General features: G+C 42.9%; 1 protein-coding gene across 4 annotated transcripts in view; it reads left to right on the top strand.

Annotated features, from left to right (window-relative positions):
* The first annotated feature begins 3,125 nt into the window (after window positions 1-3,125).
* TSC22D1 (TSC22 domain family member 1) overlaps window positions 3,126-26,276 on the top strand; it is a 95,193-nt gene continuing 72,042 nt past the window's right edge. For 2 of the 4 annotated variants that reach the window (XR_012764177.1, XM_075422237.1), the window contains exons 1-2: window positions 3,126-3,662; window positions 4,232-7,074. Coding sequence is in view for 3 of the 4 variants with exons in the window: in XM_075422237.1 (XP_075278352.1) it covers window positions 4,265-7,074 (2,810 nt within the window). In the remaining variant the exon portion in view is untranslated. Of the gene's footprint in view, window positions 3,663-4,222; window positions 7,075-26,276 lie in introns of those variants that run through there. The other 2 variants (XM_075422227.1, XM_075422219.1) reach the window with 2 other exon arrangements.

Here is a 26,276-nt window from a genome sequence, read left to right on the forward strand (position 1 = left end):
ATGGGATTGCAGGACCGTGTGCCCTGCAGTCACGAGCAGTGACCACGGTGAACAAGGTGCTGGGTCCATCCGGTGATGGCACAAGCACCTCTGGTTCCAACTACTTGATTGATACGGTTCATTAAAAAACAGCAGGTGGACTTGTCTGGAATAACTATTGGGTAACTTCACTTACTGTCCATACGTGAAGGTGGTCAATTGTGTTGTGGCTGAATTTTGAAATATTTGGTGTTTTGCAAATGAGGTATATGATGAAATTTATTTTCCCATTTGAATAACAACTAAATAACGCAATTCCTAACAATTAAATTACCAGTTTCAATGGTTTAATTTCATAAACCTTAATGGATATGAAAAGGAATTAAAATATTAAATTTGAGAATCCCATTTTCATGCTTAGACTAAGGCTTACAAAAAAATGAAAGAAGTGTAAGTACATACCTGATGAAAAGGGATAAGCAAAGAGAAAAAGGTGTGACACGAAAATGTTCATATTTACAAACAGCATTAAAAAATAATTTCAAATATGCCACTTCAGATGTGTTTTGTCTAGTCTAGACCATCACTTGGATTGTTAACTGACCAGTGACCACACTATGCAGATAACACTGTTAGCTCCATTTCCTTTTTTCTTCAGCTTCTCTTGTCTAAGAGGAGAACTACATGCACTGAATTTAAAGAACTGTTTCACATGCTGTGCTAAGAAACCTATAGCCCAGAAGACTACCAACTATTCAAAACAAATATAAGTTAGTTAGTGCTGGCAAAAGCAAACGTTTCACCAATGACAACACTACTGTTTTAATTCTTTTTCAGGCTTGTTATGGTCCGTTAGGTGCATACAAACTCTATAGCTCAATCCTTTTTGAGTTACTTTCGCACAAATTTTTGTTAGAAACAGATTCATCTGTATTCATAGCCTATGTGCTTTAAAAGTAGTTGGACTTTGTTCAAACATTCAAAAAATCATCTTTGAGAGGCGACTAATCATAGCAGACTTAACTCCTCAAGGAAATTGTTCTGGGAAAGTTATAAGCAGACAGAACAGGAATTTATAATGGAAGTTGGCTTGAAATGTGGGGCTCTCATCTCAAAAATGTTTACACGTGTGAGTATCTCATTAAAGACACATAAAAGGCCTCAGAGGTGCATCAAGATGCAGACAGATTGTGGGCACCTTTGTGATGCTTTCCTGTAATCTGCGAGGGTTACACGAAGGCTCCTTCCCGTAGAGAGCTCATGGTCAGGTAGTATGGTCTTCAAGCTGTTCTATCTGATTATCGGTTTCAAAAAAAGAATATTTTCTTGCTCTCAAAAAAGGCAGAATCTTATTTAATTACATGTCTATTGTTTCGTAGTGTTCGGCACTGTCTGTATGCCGGCAGTGTCCCAGAGCCACGGACGGAGCAAGGGTTGGATGTCTACCTTTCGGGTACCTGGAGACCTGAGCTGAATGTCTGCATTCCAAGCATAAAAGAAATTTGGCTGCAAAAGGCAGGATTTTCTCAAAGCCACCCCTGTCCCCGCACCAAGCGAGAGCCAGATAAGGCAGGTTAACAGGGAGAGGCAAGGCAGAAGGGTGAAATTCAGGAACAGGCTGCAAAAGCTCCTGCTCTGTGTGTGACCTTGAATTCTCACCCTTTTCACAAAACGGAGCTAGAAAAAACAGCTTTTTCAGTACCTCGGTGATTAAACGCCACACACCAAACACGGGGGACTCAAACCTCCTCTCTGCCTGAAGGAACTAACATTCACATCTCCCGCAAGAACTCTCTAATGACTCAGCTACATGATGAACACCTCGGACTCTGACAACTTCTGTCAAGTCCTATGAACATTTTTATCCTTAACTGGACCCATTTCGAAGCAGCGACTGGAGACGCACCCAGCAGCTCGTGGGCTGCCTGTGTTTGGAGGCGAGGAGGTGGGAACACAGGCGGCTCTCCGGGCACCGGTGTGCGCCCCGCCACCGGGCTGACGGAGGAACGGAAAGCGGGACACCCAGCTGACGGCGCTGGTGGGAGCAGTGGGGCAGCGCTGACGGTGCGGCCGTGGGATGCCTGTCGGGCAGCGGCAAGGACACGAAGGAAACTCTCCTGCCGGACACGGGCACGTCGAGTGCCTGCGGAGGTCAGCCGGCCGCGGCTCCGCCATGAGGAGAAGCCCAGTTGGGGATGGGGGAGAGCTGGAGCAGCCCCACCACGGCAGCCACCTCGAGCTTCGCTGTGAGGAAGGCCACGCCACGCCGTGTCCCGGCCCCGGCGGCATGGCGGCAGCGAGCAGCGAGGGAACGTTGGCGGGTTTCACCTCAGCTCCGTTCGGTGACTAACAAACTCCTCTGCGGAGCGGTGCGTGCCCTCCCCAGCTCCCCCCGCAGACCCCGCCACGCACACTGCCAACGCCCGGCTCCACCCGCCCCGGCCATCGCTCCCCCCCCGCCCCGCCACAGCCCCGCGCCCCCCACGCCGCCTCCCACCCGGGGCCTCCGGGCACCTCCCGGGGGGGGAACCTTCCCGCCCGGCCGGCTGAGCGGGGAGAGCGCCCGCGGAGGCGGCGGCCGCCATTTCGGGGCGGGAAGGGAATCACCCGCGGCGACCCCCGCCCCGGGGGTGGGGGGGGAACGGGACACACACACACGAGCTGCCGGAGGCACAAAGGGGAAGGCGGCCCCGAGCGAGGTGCCTCGGCTCTCCCCACGGGCGGGAGGGGAAGGGACGGGCAGGAACATTCTGGACCGAGGGAGGGGAGGGAAGAGAAGGCGATGAATAACTCGAATAAATCTGCAGCGGGGCTGAGCGGAGGGAGGGGAGGCGGCGGCCGCGGGTCATGTGAGGCGCAGTCACGCTGCGGGCCCGGGGAAGCGTAACGAGGGGCACCTGGGGGGGGGAGGCGGCTGGGGCGGTCCCCCCGCGTTCTCCCCGCCATGGCTGCACCCCGGCGCGGCGCCCCCCCCCCCCGCAGCAGCGCCGCCCGGCGGGGACACCCCCGCCCTTCCCCCTCGCCGGGCTCGGCGCCGCTCGGCAATTTCCGCCGCGCGAGCCGAGCCTATTTCCGTTGGCCGGGGCCAGACGGGCTTTATGTCTGCCGGCGGGGCGCGCATGCGCGGCGGCCGCCATCTTACGTTGTCTCTCGCCCGCCCTCCCCTTTGGCGAGCTCTCCCCTCCTCCCTGCGGCCCCGCGCAGCGCCCTCCCCCAGCGCTCCGTGAGGAGACGGGGCCGGGAGGGGGAGAGACCCGTGGCGGCGGGGGAGCCGGCAGAGACCCGGAGGGAAGAAAGGGACGGGGCAGCGGCGTGCGCGGGAGGGGGAGGAGGAGGAGGAGGAGGAGGAGGAGGACCGACCCCCGGCGCGGCTCCGCGGAGGAAGAGCGGGTGCCGCCTGTTATAAAGGAGGAGGAGGAGGAGGGGGAAGGAAGAGCGTGCGGAGCGGAGCCTCCTCCAGAGACATCCAGACACAGAGGGAGGAGAGAGAGAGGCTGCCTGGCTGGCTCCCCCTCCCTCCCTCCCTCCTTTTCATGGACTCTCTCGTCGGGCTGCTGCCGCTTTTCTTCCCTCCTCATTCCGTCTCGTTAATACCCAAAATGATTCAGCTCCATGGCTGCCACTGACGGGGATGCCCCTGCCCGGCTCAGCCCGCCGCTGCCGCCCTGCTGTGCGCCGGTCCCGTACGTATCTCCGCTCTCCTGCTGCTGCTGCTGCTCCGGCGGCGAGGGGCGCCGGGCTGCCCAGGGCCTGCCGGCCGCCCTCGCCCCGCCGAGGCGAGGAGGAGGAGGGCAGCTCTGCCGGGGCGAGCGGCGGGGAAGAAGGGGCTCGGCCCCGGGGCCGGCCGGCCGGCTGCCCTGGGCATTCCGCTGCCCGCCCCGGGAGAGGCGCAGTTGGGGGGGGGGGGGGGGGGCGGTGGGAGTCAGAAGCTGGGGGGTGGGGGAAGAGGGAGGCAGAAAGTGAATGGCGGCGGGTTGGAAGTGTCACATTCGGCGGCGCTAATGGAGGGGCGGCGGAGGAGCGGTGCTCGCCCCCTCCCTGTCTCGGAGGGGGGAGGAGGAGGGGAGGGGGGCGGCTCGCTGGCGGCGGTGCCGAGGCGCCTCAGCCCGTGCTCCTGGGGGGGTGGGGGGTGTGCGCGGTGTCCCTGCCCTGCCGTGAGCGCAGAGCTAACTGTGTGTGTCTGTCTGTCTTGTCTGTCTCTCTCCGCGCCGCGGGATCGCACGCTTAAAACACACCCGATACAATGCACCAGCCTGACTCAGCCGCAGACGTTAGTGCTAGGAAGATGGCGCACCCGGCGATGTTTCCTAGAAGGGGCAGCAGCAGTAGCAGCGGCAGCAGCTGCGTTGCTGCTCCCACTGCACCAGGTACCGGCGTTGGGAGCGCTGCCCTCTCCGCCGAGGATTATCAGCCGCCTTTGCTGGTCCAGCCGCCGCCTCCGTCTCCTGCAGCATCTTCATCAGCGGGTCCGCAGGCGACACCCCCTCCTCCACAAAGCCTGAACCTCCTCTCGCAGTCTCAGCTCCAGCCGCAACCTCTTGCGCAGGCTGGAGCCCAAATGAAAAAGAAAAGTGGCTTCCAAATTACCAGCGTGACCCCTGCTCAAATATCAGCTAGTATGAGCTCTAATAACAGCATAGCTGAGGATACGGAAAGCTACGATGACCTGGATGAGTCCCACACCGAAGACCTGTCGTCTTCGGAAATCTTAGATGTTTCTTTATCCAGGGCCACTGACTTGGGAGAACCCGAGAGGAGCTCCTCTGAAGAGACTTTGAATAACTTCCAAGAGGCAGAGACTCCTGGGGCTGTTTCTCCAAACCAGCCTCATCTTCCTCAGCAGCATGCTCCTCTGCCTCATCACCCGCAGCAGAGTGTTGTGATCAATGGAAGTGTTCACCCCCATCACGTTCACCACCACCACCATCTTCACCACCACCACCATGGACACCATCATCCGTCGCATCCTGGGGTGGGCAGTGCCCCAGTTTCTGGAGGACCACCGCCCAGTCCATCCTTTAGAAAACTATCCACAACTGGAAGCTCTGACAATGTTATATCAACTGCACCAGTTTCTGCTGCATCATCCACTGGTTCCCCAGCATCTGTCGTGTCTAATATCCGCACTACAAGTACTCCTGGCAATTTAGGTGTAAGTCCTGCTACTGGAACTAGTACCTTAAATAATATGGGTGGTGGTAGTTCTAGTGTGCTTGGTACTATGAATTTAAGCAACATCACGAGTACTGGTAATGTAAATGCTTTGTCTGGAACTAGCAGCAGCGCTAATGTGAGTATCTTGAGTGGTGTTGGCAATGGTACCGGTGCTTCCTCTAGTGTCATTAACAATGTTACTAATCCCGCTGCAGGGATGGCGGTGGGATCAAGCCAGCAACAGCCTGCATCTGGCACGTCAAGGTTTAGGGTTGTAAAATTAGATTCTAGTTCTGAACCTTTCAAAAAAGGTAGATGGACATGCACTGAGTTCTACGATAAAGAGAACGCTGTTGCAGTTTCAGAAGGAGTAGCAGTAAACAAAGCAGTAGAGACGATAAAACAAAACCCGCTTGAAGTGACTTCTGAAAGGGAGAGCACCAGTGGGAGTTCTGTTAGCAGCAATGTAAGCACACTGAGTCACTATACAGAAAGTGTGGGAAGTGGAGAAATGGGAGCACCTACCATGGTACAGCAGCAAGCGTTTCAAGGTGTGGGTCCGCAGCAGATGGATTTTAGCAGCGCTGGTCCTCCGGCAATTCCAGCATCTAGTATACCACAGAGTGTTTCTCAATCACAGCTTGCACAAGTCCAGCTGCATTCTCAAGAAGTAAACTATCCACAGCAGAAGCCAGGGGTCCAGCCTCCTGCGCAGGCCAGTCTAACCACTGTCACTGGGGTTCAGCCAGCCCCGGTTAGTATACTAGGTGTATCCCCGTCTCTGGGCCACCAGCAACCTGCCATTCAGAGTATAGCTCAACAGCAGCTGCCGTATTCTCAGCCGGCGCAGACTTTGCCAGTTGTGCAGCAGCAGCAGTTGCAGTATGGACAACAGCAACAGCAGCAGCAGCAGACGGTTCCTGCGCAGATGGCCACAGGTCACGTTAAGCCGGTGAACCAAAACTCCGTTACGGGGACTATGCCGGACTACATTCAGCATCAGCAGATCCTTCAGCCTCCTGCCCCTGCCATGCAGCCTGCTTCCACGGGAGTAGGAGCAGGGCAGCCGGTTCCCGTTGCCCAGGCGCAGAGCATGCCGCCCTCGGTGCAGGCACATCCAGCCGCTGCCCCAGCGCAGCCTGTGGCACATGCTCCAGCAGCGATACCGGGTGTAGGTACCAGTGGTCAGATGCTGAACGTTGGGCAGCAAGGAAGCGTAGCCGCTGTGGTGCAACCACCATCTGCTGCCAACCAAATTCCACCTCCAGTTATGCCGTCGACGGCTGCTCCTCCATCTTCGCAAGTAGTGCAGCCTGTGCAGACAGGAATAATGCAGCAGGGATTACAGGCCAGCGCTTCAGGCCTCCCTCAGCAAATGGTCATTGCTCAGCAAAACACCTTGTTACCTGTACAGCCGCAGGCACAAGGGGTGGAATCTGTAGTCCAAGGGATGACTGGCCAGCAGCTGCCTGCGGTTAGCCCTATACCGTCTGCTAGTACTGTTCCTGCACCGAGTCAAGCTGGTTCAGCTGTGCCTCCTGGCATACCTTCAGCTTCTATAGGTTTGGGACAGCCACAGAACATAGCACAAGCTTCGGCTGTGCAGAACGGGAATTTGGCTCAAAGCGTTAGTCAGCCCCCCTTGATATCAACGAGTATAGGTATGCCGGTGGCGCAGAGCGTGCCGCAGCAGATACCGCTAAGCTCTACCCAGTTCCCCGCACAATCACTAGCTCAGTCAATTGTAAGCCAAACTGAAGATGGCAGACGCCCTACGGAACCTTCCTTGGTGGGTTTACCTCAAGCTGCCGGTGGCGAGAGTGGCGTTGGAGCATCGGCCGTTTCGGATGGCGGTAGCGGCAACATGCCGTCCTCCGCTTCCCTCTTTCCGCTGAAGGTGCTGCCGTTGACGACGCCTCTCGTAGATGGTGAGGATGAGAGGTAAGACTGCCTGTAACTTTTGTTAAAAGAGGGACTGTGTGATGGTTTGCTTTGCGCTAACTTGCGGGTCTCGTTACAGCCATTCTGTGAAATGAAGCGGTGTGATGTTTTTGTTTAATTAGAAATAATGGTTTCTCAAGTCCCAGCGCATGTAGGTATTATATTAAAATACTTGTTTTGCTCTTGAGGGGGTGGGTTGTATTGATTATGCTCCGAAACTACTGCTTGAGTAAATTACGTTTAACAGTCTGTGACAGTGCGTATATTCCCATTGTACAGAGGAAGACTGAAGAATACTGTGGAATGTGGGTATGCTGGTGGTGATTGTAGTTTAGATTATTTATTATACTGAAATAATTAATATTTATTCTTAGGTAGATTTTTTTTTTTCACAAGCCTGGACTTCATCCTGCCTCAGCTTCTCTTTTTCAAGTACTAACTTTACTCAGGTTGAACCAGTTGCGAGTCTGTGGTCTATGTAGAAGCCTTCTCTTTGACAGCCAAGAGACGCTTTAGGCAAATGAGTATGGTGGGAAAAGGGAGGTTCAGTAACACTGTCGTGGTTCTTTAAACTGGACTTCAGGCACTTTTGGTCTTGGTGGTTTTGCTTCAAAGCGTTAATCCATTGTGAGAGCCGCTTGGGCCTGCGGAGGAGTGGTGAGCCTTTGAACCTGGTGCACCAGCTCTGTGCAGCCCGAGTAAGGAACCGCACGTGCTCTCCCACCTTCGCCTCTTCTAGCAAATGACTGCTGGCTGGTCTTAGTAGTATGTACATGTGAAGAGTCTGATTTCTTTGGCAGTGTGCGCAGAAAAGCTGTGTCAGTTGTGAAGGGTCCTCACGTGTGCAGGCTGAAGCGATCTGAACAGCAGTTCTGAAGTGTGATAGTTTGATATAAATTATACGTGGAAATTCCCCACTGCACTGAGGACCTCTCGTGATACGCGTTTACGAACGGACAGAAGACTGTGGTGGTTCTCCCAAAGAACTTCTTGTCTAAGAAGCAGCTACATTAAGGGGGGCATTAACTTTAGGATGAATAACCTGCCTTGAGAATGTGGGAGAGGACAGAAAAAACACTGGAAGAAAAACCCCAGAGACTCAGGTGAGGGGACAATATAAAGCACTAAACACAAGGAGGGGAAAAATGCCATAGCAATGGGAGGTGAAGTACTGAAATACCTTCTTGGTGCCATGACTTAAATCAGGAGTAATATCAGTGGCCAAACTTTATTGGAAAAAAAAACCCAAAAACAAACCAAGGGGTTGCTGGGAGAGGCTGGAATCTTTTCTTAATACTGAAAATACTAACTCTATCAGCAGTCTCTGATTATGTTGATCATGAGGTGTTGACTGCCTTAGTGGCTTTCATCAAGTCTTTCTAAGATGCCAGGGAGCTATAATGAGTAGCAGCTTGTCTTCCAGGAGTGCTAGAAGACAAGTTCCAACACTGTTTCATTCTGATTATGTTTTTTAGTCAAAAAGTACATGAAGGTGGTAGAAGACAGATTGGGGTGTTAAAGCCCACAGTGTCACCATTATACTACTAGTAGTTAATCTTCTCAAACATTTTTTGGTTTTCCTGCCTTTGATCCTTCTAAACCAGGACACTAATACTTCTCTTCATGGGCCCAGTTTGTGCTTGGTGGTGTTTTTTGTGGTGTGTTGTGTGTGTTTGTGTTTTTTTTTTTAACCAACCAACCGAAAATGTCCCCTAAGCTTTCAGGGGATCCTAGCTGAGCAAGAGAATCATAACTCATTGATACTCAGTGTTTTGGAAGATGACATCTAGCACGTGACTGTACCCTGATTTTAATAGCATATGTTAGCTGTTTGTCATGATTGGTAGTTTTTCCAGAATGTTTAAATCCCTCAGGGTAACAATAGCCAGAAATACCTTCTTCCTCTGTTATTTGGCTAGCCAAAGATCATATCCTTTCTTCTCCCGTGCACGTTGCGTCTTTGTTCAATCTGTCATCTCCAGGTAGACTATACTTTTGTGTAGCTGCAGTTGGAAAATCATTTAGATTCTTTACACAGAGCAGGATATGACTCTATTAAATGGCAACCAAAAATAATTGTGTTTTTTTGCATGGCAGTAGTAGTTAGGTCACTTTTGTATACAATTAGGTAATTCACAGCAGCACTTCTCCCTGTATATCTGCCTGTAACATTAAAAACTTAGTGAGGTTGCTTCTGTTACCGTTTCCGGGGGATCCTGGGGCAAGGTATTATTTCTGTTGTCATCTTGACTGGAATTTCTTTTGGTCTGGAGCTTAGATGTCATCACTCACTAGTAGTGCAAGATATGCTGCTTGGCTCCTCACTGCTCTGACCATCGGATATCTGTAACTAGAGTTTTCTCGAGAGTTTTTTGCCTGTTTGTTAGATTATTCCCTCTTTTATGGGAGGTAAAGGGTAGTGTTTTGTAAAAGTACATAAATAAAAAGCAGATATGCTGTCAATATGTGTGTATGAAATCCCCATTTCTCTCTCACATGCACACACACACACATACATTGCTGAAGATTTGTATCGGTACATCCCAAGTGATTCTAAACCTGGCAAGGGAAAAGGTGGGAGAAAGAAGTAAGTGATGACATAATCGGGCCAGTGAAGAAGCTGTAAAATTCCATTTAGTGTGCCTTTGAAAAAACATCTGACCCATGTAATACCTTGTTTAGATTAACTCCAAGCTTTCGTTAAACCTGTATGTAATTGCATTTAAAGACATGCCAGTATCTTTAAGTCTTTAGCCCTGTTCAGTTTTTAGAACGCCATTTGCAGCTCTTCCTATGCCTGTTACCAGGGCATGGCCTTTTACATATAGACAGTGTGGAGTGTATCTGCTTTGAAAACTGTAACCTTTATTTCCTCAGTATGAATGATTTTTTTTTTTTATCTTCACTGTGACTTGAAACAAGAGGTATTAAAAATGAACTGCTTGGCAGAATGCCGTATGGAAAATTAATTTGCAGACTTCATTAAGGAGAGGATACCAATAATAATTTTACAGTTTCTGTATTTAAAAAAAACCCACCAAAAAACCTCACCCCTAGTTCTTCTGACTAGTCTTTCAACAATAGCCTGTTGGGTATGCCATCCATGTCTGTCTGTTGGTAGACTCATCATCTGTTCTAATATTTCAGTCTTCAAAAATGCAGGCCAGTTTTTTGGATGTTAAGTATCTTTTTTTTTTCTTTGCTTGAGTCAGGGTATGGACATGGTTTTAGTGCATGATTCCCATACAGTTTCTTGGATTTGCAGCGGGTACCTCAATTTATTCAGTTCAGTTACTAAATCCTGTCAATTTTAGACAGCTTTTGAGCTTAGTATTTCATCTCTAGAACTGTAGAAGAGGATTTCTTTTATTTTTATGCCTTTGAAACTAAAGTATGGAAAAAATACATATTTGTATTGCAGTGAATTCTTTTGTGCATTTCTACTTAGTGTTACAAAATCAGTTTTATGTATTCATAGACAGTGCTTTACTATGCTGTAGGTGCATGCAATAGGATTTTGTAGAGACTTGTCTAATTCTCAAATTACCTATAAATTGAAAATTAAAAAAAAGTGTTTTACAGCATTTAGAAAGGTTCCTGTAAGTTAATTTAAAGATAACTTAATCTGAAATGTTGTTTACCGTTACTCAAGAACAGCTTTTGTGAATGAAGGATAAGAGAACTAATAACTGTCTCCCTGTCCTTGACAGCGTTTCCAGTAGAGTTGCTTTCATTCTTTAGTCTGATGCAAGCTGTTTTCACCTGTTTGTGCATTTCATCCAACAGTGAAATAGAAGAGAAAGGAGAACGTGATGATGAACACATAAGCCTGACATAGAGATTTGAAGTATTCTTTATTACCTGACAATCTGTCATAATTTTCTTTTTGAAGAGAAATTTTTATTAAGAGATCCCTTTACAGCTGGACAGAGGAAAAAACAAGTGGAGGAAATGTTTTCTGTATAGGATGTATGTTTTGGCTTGTTATTAAGTCTGTGGAGGGGCTGGAAGATTAAAACAGCATGTGAGAACTGAAAGAGTTGCAAACAGCCTTTGAGAATCTCTAGTAGTAGTAACTAGTGCTAGCCTGTAAAGATAGAGTACAGTCAGGAAATTAGATGAATTTTTATCATGTATGCAAGTATGTAGTAGGAAGGTTGATCAGGTACAGATCAGATTTTTATAGATGTAATTGAATACTTGTTGAAGATGTTAGTAAGCAGTAGTAAATGAACATAAGTAGAGCTGGACGTTTCAATTAAAATTTTTTTTTCATGTGGTAACTTTTGCATGCTTTTTTTTGTAAGCTGTTTTAGAGTTCCTATGGGCTTTGTTATTTGCTGTAAGTTTTGCTTCTGTGTATCTGATGAAAAAGGAAGAAGATACTTTTAGTAGATACTTCACAACAAAGGATTTATGGTAGCTTAGAGTAGATTTTGCTGGTATTTTTTTAGTTGAATGCTAGGGGCAGTGTTATCTTCCATTTTTCGGATTTTAAACTTGCTTCAGAGTTCTGCCATCAATTTGAAAATTGCGTAATTTGGGTTCAAGGAGATTGACTTTTTAAAAAGTCTCTTCATAGCTTCAATTTGTCTGTTTATGGAACTTGAAAAAATAGTTACTCTCAATAGTGGCAAGTCCCATAAGTAAGGAAAAAAAAAGCGCTTTGTCGAAGAAAGTGTGGTTGCTGTTGTGTTATGCTGGTAAGTCCAGCTTCTCATTTCGTCTGATGAAATAAAATACCTACCAGTAGCAAGGAGTTTAGGACCTGTACTTTGTATACAGTCTGCTGGCCAGCTGCAGGTGGCAATACCTGTTTGAATGGACCTTTTTCTGGTGTCTTTCGTAGATGCATCTTCTGCATGCCATGATACGCTTTGGACTGAGGATTGCTACAGTGCTTGGTATTGCGTTGGCTTTAAAGATAGGAGGAACCAGCAGATTTCAGGGGGTTATAAAAGGAATAATTTAGCAATTAAGGCAGATTGTTGGAGATGCTGAGAAATGTACCTCTGCAACGGATAATGAGACTTCCAGAAAATGTTCCTTAGCACTACAGTTTTGGCTGCTCTTTGGACATTGTTAGTATATAAGTAGACTAAATCATCTGTGTATGTACAAAAACAAATAAAAGGTTTTAAAATATTTAATTTGAAAGTGATCTTTGTTACTGTGTTAGGATTTGCATTCTTTGCATTACAGGCTAATCTGGAAATTAGAATTATCTGTTTGCTGTGCTGTGTATCGGTAGTGAAGTGTTTCAACCTTTAGAAGTTACTGTGACCAAGGTAATACCGCAATTGGGTAATGACTAGAACAGTCAGTGAAAAGCAAAGTTAGAAGGACAGGAGGGGAAAATAATAATAAACACAAACAACACCCCAACACCCTTGACCCTTCCATGATGTACCTTGCTTCAGCGTCAGTAAAAAGACATATGCATAGCACACCTGTGCTACAAAAAACACCCTATAATAACGCTGCTCACTTTACAGAGGGTAATAAGTAAGCCAGCCTTTTCAGACCTGTCTCTGACAGCTTAGGAAGTAGATGAAGTTGTAAACAGTAATATTGCTGCTGTGGTCTTTTAGAAGAAGAAACTATGCACACCTGAATATCGGTGTAATAATAACCAGTACACAGATGTATTCTTGGTATGACCTTTTTGGGAATAATTTGTGATCTGAGTGTGCAGTTTGGTGTAGGTGAAACATAAATGAGAATAGTGTGTCTTTGTTCTCGTTGATTTAATGCACTGGTTCTTTTCTATTCTTGATTAATTTATGAGACTAAAATGTGCTGTGTGTAACGCATATTATACTTCAACAAATGACTGATAACTACTTGTAGAAGTGGGCCCATACCTTTAATTTACTGCACTTAGGCCACCAAAGGCAATGCATGCTTTAACAGCATACTAAGCGGGAACTAAGGATAAGGTTATTCAGTAAATGTATTTCATGTTAATAATCACCGTAAATAAGGAACTAGTTTATTCTCAATGTGATCGTGCAAGAAGCCATAGCCTAAAGCTAAGATGGAAAAGAGCTCTTGAGTGACAGGAGATACCACGTTATTTATTTTAGCTGATTCTAAAGCATTCACAGAGTTACAAATCGAATGATGGAAGTGCAGCATAATTGCGGTATCAAATTGGAGCACCTGATCATCCTTCTGGCTTTAATGTCTTGCAACACTGTAACTCTTGGTCTGTCTTTGGAATTTGCTAACAAAGATAGTAATTGTGCTACTGTCAGTTGTGGGGTAGAAACCCTTAGCTCATTTTGTTCAAACCTTTGGACACCTACTATGCATTATCAGTGTTTCAAGCAGATTTGGTTTGTGGTTGCAGTTGTACGCAAAAAGTATTTTGCATATGTATTCCATCTTCTGAAGCTGGACAAACCTTCCTGAGAGTGACTGAGTGGTTATAAATGTTTGGCAGGCAGGGATTGTAATGATCCCATACATGCAAATACTAGACAGTATTGCCTGTGACTGTTTAGGTATTTTATCGCTGTTGGTTACCTTATGGACTAAATGACTTGCTGGTACTGAATAAATGAGGACTTCGGACATAGGTGCCATGCAGAAATTAAGAAGAATACTCATCATAGTTCAAATGCAACATTACAATTTAAAAACTGAACTTGTTCAATTTTATTCATTTTTTTACACTTGCAAAGTAGAATCCTGAACGTGTGTTTTTGTAGAGTAGAAGAGTCATGGTAAACTTGTTCACCATTTCCCTTTGAGCAAGCAATTCATTTGTTGTTACGCTTTCTTTAAATTATTTTGGCATTATCTTTTGTTCTTCAGCTCCTAATTTTTTTTCCCTACTCCACAGTCTTAACATACACTTGCTGGCCTTGACTTTGTCTAAGTTATTTTAATCCTGCTGATAATTTAACCTTTTTTAATTCAGTTAGTAATTTCCCAGAATTTTGCTAGTCTTTTTATCACAATATTTAAAATTAGAGAAAGTGTACATTGACACTAAATATTACTACTGGAAGTTTAAAATAATGCTATATGAATTAAAGAACATTTAAACTGGCATGTATAGGCATAGGAATATGTTTAGTTCTAAGTGTTGCTCCATATGTATATATGAAGTCAGACTTTCACCACTGTGCCAAGCATGAAATTCACATGTAGATATGTCTGTGTGTGGGCACTTAGGGCAATGTGTATTGTCATGTGTTTTTAAAATTTTTTTCTTTGTGTTTAAGTATTTCTTATACTGCTTTCATGAGGTGTGTAGTGTTGGTGAAGCTTTGTAGATTGAGTAGCTTTGACAACCAGGACATATATTTAAGTATCATGGGCGTTCAAGCTTGAAGTTCTTCTTCCATTTTGTGTTTCTTCTTGCAGTGCTGGGCTAGTGATGGTCCATGAGGGTCAAAAGTAACTTTTCTTTGTCAGCAGAGAACTACCTGAACAAACTACCCTGTATTATTAGCCTTCCTTGCTGGGCGTTGTAGGTAGCGTGCAAGCTGAAATGGGTACAGAACTTTGAAAGAGTGTTAAGAGTAATAGACTAGGAAGTAAAGCAGTTTGAGGTTTTTTTTTTATCATTAAGGATTAGAAGCTTATCACTTTTTTTGAAGCTGACTGTAATCCTTGGAGAGGGACAAATGCAGGTACCACTGATGTTTGCTTTTTCTCAAAGAAACTTGCAGAAAACTGTGCTTCATATTTATTTTAATAAAACATGAGAGATATCTTGTTCATCTGTTTATATACATTTGAATAACGCATTCTTTTGAGTATAGTGGAGGAGTATGGTTTTACAGATTGTTAAAACAGGCACCAGAAGACCTTCCATACGTTTGGGCTTAACAGAAAGGTATGGATGGGCCCACGATCTGTTAAAAAAAAAAAAAAAAGTTATTTCTAGTAAGGTATAGGTTTGATAGCAACGGGAAGTTGTTTGTAGAGTGTTTTATAAAAACCTGAGGCTTAGGTGTGCTAAACCACTTGGCCAGGCAAATTGAGCTTGTATGTGTCTCAAGTACTTGTCCAATCTTCTGTTTCTGTGTCTGGGTTTGGTTTTTTTTGGTTGTTTTAATTAGGATGAATATCCAGCACGAACTTTTCAGGGCTCTGATTTCTTCATGTGTGATGAAGATTTGAACTTCTCCAGCAGTTGCTTAAGCAACAGTATCAAAGCACTGTGCTAAGTATTAGGGGCAGTGCTGAAAGGCACTGAAAATGTGGATACACATTCTACAGTAGTCTTAGTGTCTTAAGCTGAGCTTTTTTTACTACTACACTGCAGTGTAGTTCTTAAAGATGAGTTACTCGGGTAAGGTAATGTCAGCACAGAGTGCTATTGGTGTATACTTCTCTCTGTATCATCAGTGTTACACTTCATTCATTCCCGTAAGATCAGAAGGTGCAGATCAAATGTAAGTTACGCCTTTTTTTTCTTTTTTTTTGCAGACATTGTTGATCTTTTATTTGTAAACTGTTTTCTCATGGGTCAGTAACAGTCCTGGTTATTGGTAACCGAGTGTTAATCTACTTCAGTACTTATAAATCTAGTCAGCAGTCCTTTTAATTGCATAGAGTTAAGTTTCTGAGCTTAATATAAGTTGTGAGTTGCTTGTGCTTGGTTTAGTAATGGTATTTTCCTTTCAATCATTGTAAATACATGCATGGTATAGAAGTACCTTTTAATGTTTTTCTAGTAACTTTGAACTCCCTGTGCAATGTGGAGGGATGAAATCCCTGTCAAGATGAGAGAAAACTGAAATGCCTTTTAAGCTTCCTCTGACCTTCGCTTCACCCAACCCTGTCACAGCTGCGTATAGATGAAAGAGAGAGAGATGATGACTGGCAGACATAACTTAAGTGTACCAAACTGAAGAAATCAAGGAATTCAAAACTTCACCATACTAAATTTGTGGTTTTAAGTATTTAGTGGTGTTACAGCTAGTAAGGAAGGAAGATTGTGATTAGAAGTAAACCTGGTAACTCATGTGTGATTGCTTTGACTTCTGTTGTGACTGCAATTTTGAAATATTTCTCTTTTTAAAGAAGAGCAAGCAAAACTACTCAGGTGGAGTCTGTCTGAATTGAGTAACTTGTTTGGCATGTGTTGCCTCTGAGTTGGGATAAGCATGGTAGAAAAAATAACAAAACAAACAAAAAAACCCAACCAAAAAAAAACCCAAAACAACCAACAACCACTTCTGTAGATTTCCTGGAAGATTATTTTCAGCTTGGTGATTTTACTGGATGTATGTGTGTGTTTCAAAGTACCATAACATGTTCTTGTACCATGTGATAAAATTCGTTATTTCTCTGAGGAGGTCTGCCTTTGGACTGTAAACAGTACCTTAATTCTTGCTCCTATGTTGAGTCTAACAGAAGTGGAATGCTTTCGTTTCCTCTAGGATTTCGTGAGGGTCCAGATAGCAATGCCTGCCCTGTAGAAAGGCAGGTAAGGGCAAGCAGAACAACTGCTGGTATTTTTATGGTTGTCATCTGTGTGGAAACTTCTGTAGGCCATTAATTGTCACTGTCCCTTGATGTCACTTGTGGTACAGGATTTTCAAACTCTGAGCATCTCTGAAATCTGACAAGGAAGGATTTTGTAGTAATAATTAGTTTATATTCAGCATTATGGTTTGTTTATATTATTTAGTGAAAATCTAGACCTGGCTTTATCTTAAAATGTCTACTAAGCAATTTGATTAATTTTTTTTTTTAAATTCTGAATGCTGTGTTACCACCTGTATACAAGAACATATAAAGTTTAACCCTTTTTTTTTCTAAGGGTGGAAAAAAACCCCCAACCTGCTGGTGAGAGAAAAAGCAATTGCTGCTCTTCCAGTTTCATTTGTTGCATTCTTACAAAATAAGACCAAATGGAAATAAAATAAAAAGGACTGAGTTAATGACTACATATTTTAAGTACTTGTTAAATTATTTACTGTAGCGCTCAAATGAATTCAAGGTATAAATGTATCTCTTTAATCTATTGAATGAGGTTATTACGTTAAGAATGGATCAGCGTATTGCACTGCCAAGTGTTTCTTTAGCAGGCCTAATATCCTAAATTGGGTGAAATGGCAAGTTACTCATAAATGTTCAGGGAATGGTGCAGACTGTGCATGTGTCTCCGTGTTCTATTCTTTCTTTCCAAGTTTGTGAGGCTCTTTCCAGTTCCATAATTGCTTGTGAAAGAGAGGAGTTCCCGAGCATGTATTTGATTGGAGAAAGAGGAGGGAGGAAAGGAGGTGTGAAATGTTTATGGTGGTGGTTTTGGTTTTCTTCCTTCTGGTGGGGAAAGGGATTTTAGTTTTTGAAATGGTATCAGGCATGCATGAGTTGGAGCCAAGTTACACAGATGTTGGCAATAGAGCCTATTCTTATTTATGGGATAGTAGCTAAAAGGCCTGCTTGTGAGTTGGGGCTCTCCTTTGCTGGCTGCTTTATAACAAAGAGCAGAAAAGATGATCCTAAGGGACATGCTGTCTGTCCATATAATTTCTGAATTTATTTTAAGTCGATGATGCTTTAAAGTGGGCAAAATCTCAAATGCTTTTAGTGCTTTATGAAAAAACAGAGCAGCAAAGCAGGACAGAGATCTGTATATTCCTGTAGAGATGTACCTTGTTAATAATGAAGCGCATCATCTCTGAAATATTACTGCATTGAAAATTGAGGCACCCTTTTGTCGTGAAGGCATAGGTTAGCCCCATTTGTAAGGTTTCAGTGAGACTGCACTTGGGACGTGTAGATTCTTAATGCTGCTCGCATAGTGGGGTAATTGAGCAGCCTTCTTATTTTGTTGGAATTCAGTATGTAAAAGGTAGATGATGATTTCCATTAATATATTTTCAGCTTCTAGAGAGTACTGTGGTCTGTGGAAGGGGAAAAATAAATATTAACGTCTTAAAGGACATCTGTGGCTAGCAGTAATCATCTTCACTTTTCGTATTTGCCTGACCGATAGAATCCAATCTCTGGGAATCTTTAATGTGTATATTTACTGTCCAAATACTTAGAATATTGAGAACATACTTTTCTAGTGCCTACGAAGCTATTGGATGAGAGTGTTTTCTCTGAAAGCATCACAAACAGTCCTCCAAAGAATTCTGTAAAGGACATCAAAATTATGTTAAATGTTCATATGTATTTTCAAATAGAATATCTTGATATTTACTGACCTAAAAATTGTTAAAGAAAGCCATGCAACCCTCCCTCTTAATACTTTTTAATCGGAGACAAATTTTAAGGATGCTTGCTTTTATTAAAGTTTTATTTTTAAGAGTTACTTCCTACTCCAACCTCGAAACAAGATAGACTAAACCATTCTTAATATTTCAGGAACATGACGAACATTTTATAAGTAACTAAAATGTTGTATTAATTTTTATACTTCAGCACCAAAAAACTCCCCAAAACAATGGGATTCGTTTTTGTAAATGATGAAGTTTGCATCTTATGTTAGATGGAAGATCAAGTCAGATCTATGTAAGATCCATGCAGGTACCCAAAATGCCAAACACTCTTTCTTTCTTCTACTTTGGCTTTTAAAAATCCTATTAAAAAAAAAAAAAAGAATTTATAGGTATTGTTTAGAATTACTTTCTCAAAGTTGCTGTCATAGCTCTGGAACAAAAGTACTTTATGATAGGCACTAGATGTACTGTCTGTGACTTAAGAGGAAAGTTGATAGCTTCTGGATCAAGCCTGGAGCCTTTGTGTGTACAGACAAATATTCCCATGGTTTTGTTACTGTGATCACTAGAACAGTCATGCAGATTGCATTCATCAGATAATAGTGCTATGTAGCTTTGCAGAATTTGGCATAGGCAACTTGGCACTCCGAGATCTGTGTTCAGAAATGTTGAAGTGTAAGTTCTAGTTTTCTGGAGTGAATTGTAGTACAAATATGTAGACCTTCTGTAAATTAGATGTTAGAACTTCTTAACCAACGTCTTTTCTACTAAAAACTTCAGCTTTCTTAGACACTTCTTAAAAATAACTATAATATGAAAAATTATATAATAGACAACAAATTTCTGTGGCATTTTATGTACTAAATATAAACTCTATCCTAAGGTGTAAATTTGTGATGAAGTTTTTAAAATGATTTGTCACTGTGCAAAATACTTCAAACATGACAGGTGAACGTTGGATGTTTTAATTTTTGAATTTTTGCTGATCAGTTGCATGTTTTCAGCCACTGATTTATGTTGTCTGCGTCTAATGAAGAGGCAAGATTTAGATGCAAAGCCTTTTCAGAAATCATGAGGTTGCTGGAAAGATCTACATTTTGCTTCAGAAATAAGAGTTAAAAGATGTAAATACCATTGGTAGTCTACTCTGCATAAAGTGACCACAAAAGAAATGTACCAAACATAATTGCTGGGAAAAGTAGACTTCTTTCTTTATAAAAGAACATCCAGCCATGTCTGAGTACTATTTAATTATAGTGTCTGTCAGTGAATGCGAGCAGTTTCTGCAAGATTGTCCTTAAGTGGTAAAGAAAGGTTGTTTGTAATCTCAAACTGGTAAGAAATGGTTTGAAATGTAGTATCTGAAGTTGTGTGCAGTTTTTTCTGGGGAAGTAAGCAGTCTTTCTCTCTAAGTATATTGATGTTACTGGGTTGAATTAGGATTGCACAAACATGAAACATGAAAATTAAGGCTATTTCTTCAATTCTGGCTTTTCTGAAAACTAAAATGAGATAAAAATTGTATTTGAAACATGGCAATGAACACCTAAAATGCCAGGATGGCTGCTTTTGACTCAGCAGCTTGATCTTCTTTGAAGGACATACTTGTGTTAATTCATCTAATCAAGTAATTGATAACAGCAATAGAAGAAAGAGCTGCTGAAGAAGGAAACTGAGTAGAGCCCTGTGGAGAGCTTGAAAATCTTGAGTTGAGGTTAGTGTTTTGGAGCAGTTTGCAGTGGAGATTCTGAACATTTAGCCTGCTACAGGAAGCATATCTAGAAATGTATGTGCTTCTCTTACCTTCAGTGTAATTTCTAGGGAAGGGGATGGAAGAGTTTCTCGCTACTCCCTCTTGATGGCTGATGGCCAGAGGCCCACTGCCGTAGGAAGCAGTGACTAGTGGAGAAGTTTTTGGCCAGCTAGAGTGGGTTTTGTAGAGCCTGGCTGGTATGACCAAGTGTTGGGGGGATGCTGTATGTCCTCAGAAGTAACTGAATTGATGCTTGACTGTTGAGGCCAGCATCTTCCAGAATTACACATAATAGATGCAGCTGGTTGATGTTAATTGTAAATTTATGAAGTTAGTATGTTTTATGTGCATGCAGATTGAATTTTAGCATTTCCTAGCGTATTTGCTTTTCTTGATGCGAACTGTTGGTATTGCAGCTTTACTGTACTGCTCCGCTTCCATACGTAAGTACAAGCTTCATAACTCTGCCAGCGTCCTCAGGAAAGGAGCAGAAGAAAATACAATGTTTACAGAGCTAGGTTGTGCTGCTTGAACTAATGCATCCTGTTTCGAAGCCTGGAATGGTGTCTTACAGTTGTTCTGCTTCAGCACTGTCCCCTGTGCGTTTTCTGTTTGCCCAGTTTGGTTCAGCATCTACTGTTCTTTGCTTGAGAACTGGTGATGAATGAAAGGAGGCTGTCTGCTGAGGAGTCTTTACAGCAGGAACAATGAAAGGGGTTAAGAAAAAGGGTGGTACAAGTGATTAAATGGTAAGTTTGTGTGCTGCTAATTCCTCTTGTCAAAGTGTGGGAAGACCTCCTTTTGTATTATTTTCCCTTCTTTGTTTTCCTGGAGTCACTCTTACCTCACCAGAAGCCGTTTGTATTGTCCTTGTAGGCTAGGTTTGCCTTCTCCTGAGGTTTGGTGCCAGCAGGAAGTGGAGCTGCTGTTGGGGCCAGTGGCTTTCCACGCATACGTTCTCCAAGTACAAAGGACCGTCTTACCTGGTCACTTTTGCCTTCCCAAGGATTTACCACTTTTACCTGCTATTACTGTGGCGAATTAATAGTTTAACAGTTCCAAATCTGTTGCCAAATGTGCCAAAATGGTTAATTGGATTTGGTGTGGACAGATACAAAGCCCAGAATGTCTGTCTTGTAAATCAAGTGAGGACTTGAACTTGAGCCTTTGAAAACAAAAAGCTAATGAGTTAAGGCCTGCTGTGTTGCTGGAGCTTGTCCTACAACATCTTAAAATTCAGTAGTGGTGGTGTATTTTTTTTAAAATGACTAAAGATGTTCTACGTGGATTAGAAGGAATTCAAAATGAAATGACCATGTAATACCCGAACCAAGAAAGAAATCTCCAAAGCTGAATGGTAAACCTACATCAGACTTCTGATGGAGACAATGACTCATAAGGAGCCTAAAGCTATGATAACACATCCCCTTTTTTGTACTTTAAATTTATAAATGGGAACTAGTTTAGAACATGATCTGGACCTTCTGTGCCTTCATACAATTTGGGAATAAGAGAACATGGGTAAAATGAACTTGGCTAATTTCAGGAAAGGTTTTGTCTCTGGAGCTCATTGCTGCAAGATACTGTGGAGGCCAGGAAGTTAGCAACCCTTAAAGAACAAATGTATGAGTATCTGTATGTTACGTATGTTTGTGTAGGTAACTATTCAGAATTGTAATAGTACGTGGAAAAGTAAATGTGTTTTGGCTTCAGCTTCTAGGACTAATTAGCTTCTAGCTAATGCAGGGTAAGCAAGTAAATTTATTCAAGACAGACTTGCTATAGCACCTTTTGCAGTCACTTGTGAAGTACTTGGTGCTGGCAACTATTGAAGGTGGGCTACTGCTCAATAACTTCTTATTCCAAACTGGAAATAAACTACAACTTGAAATAATTGTTCTTTAAATTTACACTTTATTGAAAGCAGAAGTATGAGGGCAGGAGAGGAAACTGATAGAGCCAAATGGAAAAAGCAGGTACGGAAGGCCATACCCTTGACTGTCGTTTATAGAAATGTCAATGATTGCAGTCATAGCTAAAAGCTGTCTGGGATGCAGTGATGTGTTACTGACTTTATGGACTAGCAAAAGTTTAGACGTGGTTGCACGTTCAAAGTAGGGAAAGGTGTAACAACTGCTGTACTCTTTCAAAGCATAGGTCAGAAATGAAGATGTCATGTGAGCAGAAGCAACATATTTGTGATTTTGTTAACCACAAAAACAATTATTCACAATCGTCATTTTTCAGGAAGCTGCTCTCGTGCTTGAAAAATGTAGTGGTCAGCACAGCAGTGGCTTAAAATAGCATTTTGGATGCTGTAGCACTGGCATTAGAGCCCCGTTGGCAAGCATCCAGGAGGCCTGTGAAAGAGGAATAATGCTTTAAATGTTAAAGCTTCGAAAGGCAGCTTCTGGTGTTTAAATTTTCTGAAATTTTAAAATTATGTGCCTGTTTTACAAGATGTTTGAGAGCGAGCTTAAAATCCTTTAGAGAATCACTTCATAGAAACAACTCACAATACAGAATAATTAACTCTGTTGTAGGGAGTGCATGGAGGGTAGCTAGCTGTGAAGAATTACTGAAGTTGTACAGAGTAAAGCGTTAACTGCACCAGTGAGGTAATAAATAAACTTCAGCAGTTGGATTTTTCTGTTCTCTCTGCTTGTGTATTTTTCAGATGCTTGGCTGTACATCAGGATATGCTGTAGGCCTTTCTAGGCTAGTTCTTCTTTATAAACATATAAATGTGTTTAGCAGTTACGTGATGGAATTGAAGTCTGTTGTTTGTCCTCTTGCAGGGCGCTGCAGGTACCAGGAGGGGGGATGGCCTTTCGCAGCCTCCTTCCGTGCTCCTCCTTCGTAGTCACATCCTGCCTCAGGGGAGGAAAGAAAGATGCCTTCTGTGGCGATAACCCCTCTTAGAGTGTCTGTGGATAACTCCATTAGTGATTGCTAATGAATAAATAGGCAAGTAGCAAGTATTTGAAATTGCCAGGTTCCCAACTTTGCTGCCTGCAAAGGACTCTGAGTAAAAGATGTGAAACGCTTCCTGCGCGTCCTCTTCCAGTTCTGTCAGGTAAATGCGGTTACCAGAGCTGCTCTGAGCTGTCATCACAGTAAAAGAGAGAACAGGACTGTTCAGCTGGATTCCTGGCTGTGTGGTTGCATTTATGACCAGGGCTCTAACAGTAATTTTAAAGTATGCTACCAGGACTCTGAGATCTGGTGTAACTTTCAGAACACTCCCTCATCACAGTGCTGTTTTTTCAAATGCTTGAAGTAACATGGAGGAGGAATTTGACCTTACGCTGCTAATGAATTCTGGAGCACGTTTTTCAGGACTTCCCGTTTTCTAGAATTGCTGGCGTATCAGATGCTCTGCAGATCAGCAAGCACGTCAGAGGTCACTAAACCCTGAAGGAGACAATCTACTTAGGTTTTTTTTCCTGACTTTATTTAGAACTTCTAGTTTGTAATATATTGAAAATATCTTTCATTATGTTGTGTTTCTGTTTTAATCCATCCAACAGCAGAATACTTAGAGTAGAAGGTGTTTATTTCATCCAGTCTGGAAATCAGTGTTTTGCTTAATGAATTTGTGCTTAGACAAGTTCTGAATATGATCCCCAAAAGAACCATTGTGGGAAGGACTTAAGTCAAACCCTGGGTTAAGACAAACCCCAAGTACGGTATCTGCCTGTTTCTCTCCTTATCGTGTGGCTATCAGCTAAATATTAGTATTGTATTTGACCTACAGCACCTGTTCCAGGAATCCTACTTCAGAAGCTGGAGGAGTCTGAAGACTTTTCAGGGGTTGTTCACCAAACTTGGTGTTTGGAGAGGACGTTTGATTAGATTTTAAAGCAGAGTGTGATGTGGATTGTACGCAAGTAATGCAATTATGTTGCAAGCTAGCAGTAAAATGAGTAATAAATTTAGACATGCAGGAAGCCTGTTGATCTTATTTTAAATATAAAAAGTTTAGCAAAATTTACTCTTTTTTTTAAATTAATCAGTTACTTAAGCCAGTAAATTACCTCAACTTTTTCTAGATATCAAATACAAACTATCTCGTTGGCTGCAACATCAGGTAGTATTGGAGAGAATTACTGTGTGTGGCTTAAAATACAAAAATTAAAAAAGCAAGGTAATATACTCCAAGTCATTGCATGGCATATAACTAATGTATGACTGGTTAGTAAGTGTGGGTTTGCTTAGTGTTAGTGTCTCGGCATGAATTTCTACACTTACTCCATTTTTTGTCTGTAACCTGTTTTATGTAACAAGTTCCTCTAGATTATCTTTCCGTTGCTGTAATGAAGCATCTTGAATGTGCAGTTAGAAAATGCTGTATAACACTAACTAAAATAGGAGTAGCCAGGTGTTCTATTTACACTTCGACTACTGTTCAGGAAATTTATTTTTTTCCTCATGCTGGGTAGTCTGTTTGAAATTTGCATCATACTGTTGTCTAGGTGATAGTGTAAAATGCAGTGCTCATGGGAACACTGAGGTGATGAATCAGTTGTTTGGTTAGTTTTGAATATCTTAGAATTCTCAAGAAATGGGTACAGAGTTGTTGGAAGTAGAATAAAATACCCATAAAGAAATAGCAACCATGATTCTTGCTATGTTAGTGCTTACCACGTGCCACATCTTGCTCTTGTCTACTGGAAGAGGGACAAACATGAGCATCTTGCATTCTTGGAAGATAAACTGTCTGCTGTTGGGGAGGGGGGATGCACCCACATGTATACAGTACTTATGTGTAGCTTTACTTTTAAGAAAATGCACCTGACCCTCTGTAATACAGCTTTGTAAAGCATCCTAGGAGAAAGGGGTCTGAAGAAGTTGGTGACTCAATTGATCTGTGTTTTTTGGATTTTATCAGGAAAAAGTAATTTGTATATCGCTGAGCAGTGCAGGGCAGCAGGGCTGTTGAAGATCAGGAGTAGAAGCTTGACTGCAGGGGAAAACTGCTCATGAATACAGGACAAAGAGGGGGTGCTGATAATTAAAAGGAATGTGTTCTTGTGAAAGAGATCTTCTGGTGGGGAATGTTTATGAACAGTGGCGGGTGAGGAGGGGCAGGTAGGAAGATAAAGCCAAGTCCGTTGACTGTAAATATATCATCTTCTTCCAGATATATTACTCTGTAATAGTATGGGTTGTTTTAACCCTTTATTTTCAGCTGCTGTACTTACTCAGTATGTTTAGGTGTATCTCATTAGACTAGCTCCTTTTTCAGAAGCATTTTCCACACTGTCACTGACTAGGGCTTTTTTGCTCATCTTACAGGTGTTAATCTTGACTTTTTGTCTTACGTATTTGTGGTACTGTTGAAACCTTGTTTTTTTTTAAGTTGTGCAGGTAAAAATTGTATGTGCATGTGTTGTTTCCCAGGTACAACAGGATGTGCCTGTGATGAACAGTTCAAGGGGCTAAACTGCTCAGAACTAGCCAAGTAATTCTGTAGGGCACTGGCTGCTGGGTTGGATAATCTTATAAATCTAATTAGTCTAATAACTTAGTGCCAGTAATTTTAATAGGTGCCTTTTGCAAAAACTTCTGTTGTGCAATCAGGTATGATTTCAGCAGAAGCATCTGAAGTCTGCAATATTGGTTAGTAGGCAGTGGGGGTGGATGAAATGTCATTTCTGCTGGATGAGAACTTATGGTGCTCCTGATACACTTAGTTCTAAGTAATTAAAAAGAAGAGTAAGTGTTGACTCTGTTTTGCTTTTGAAAAGAATTGTCACTGCTGTTTGCGTTTTGGAAATGATCAGGCTTTTGTAATTAGGTGTTTGAGACTAGTGGAAGAAAATATTGAAAGAGATTGCTGAGTTTTTAGTATTGCCGAGTATTTAGATACTTGGCTTTGGTTAATTGATGTGGCTTAAATACTTTTTAAAACTATATACCAAAATGGTACCGAAGTTCTTTTAAGTAAAAAAAAAAAAAAATTCTGTAAGTAGAGCAAGGATGTAGACAAAGCTCAGAGGAAAAAGTAAAGAAGCCAGAACAGCTCAGTGCATAATTTGTGTTGTGTAAATTGCTTTCAAATCAGTGACTTCTGATGTCAATTCCCTTGAAAAATGCAAAAGGGAATAGAAACACTTGCATGTTATGTAGATCTCTACTGAAAAACTGTTAGTATCTGGCTTTATATTTTAAAATATAAACTGCTAAAATCCAGAAGCTTTGGGAGATACCAGATGGAAAATAATAGAAGCAGAATTTCAGTGATTGTATTT

Source organism: Opisthocomus hoazin, chromosome 1, assembly GCF_030867145.1.
Source record: "Opisthocomus hoazin isolate bOpiHoa1 chromosome 1, bOpiHoa1.hap1, whole genome shotgun sequence".
NCBI classification, from domain to species: Eukaryota; Metazoa; Chordata; class Aves; order Opisthocomiformes; family Opisthocomidae; genus Opisthocomus; species Opisthocomus hoazin.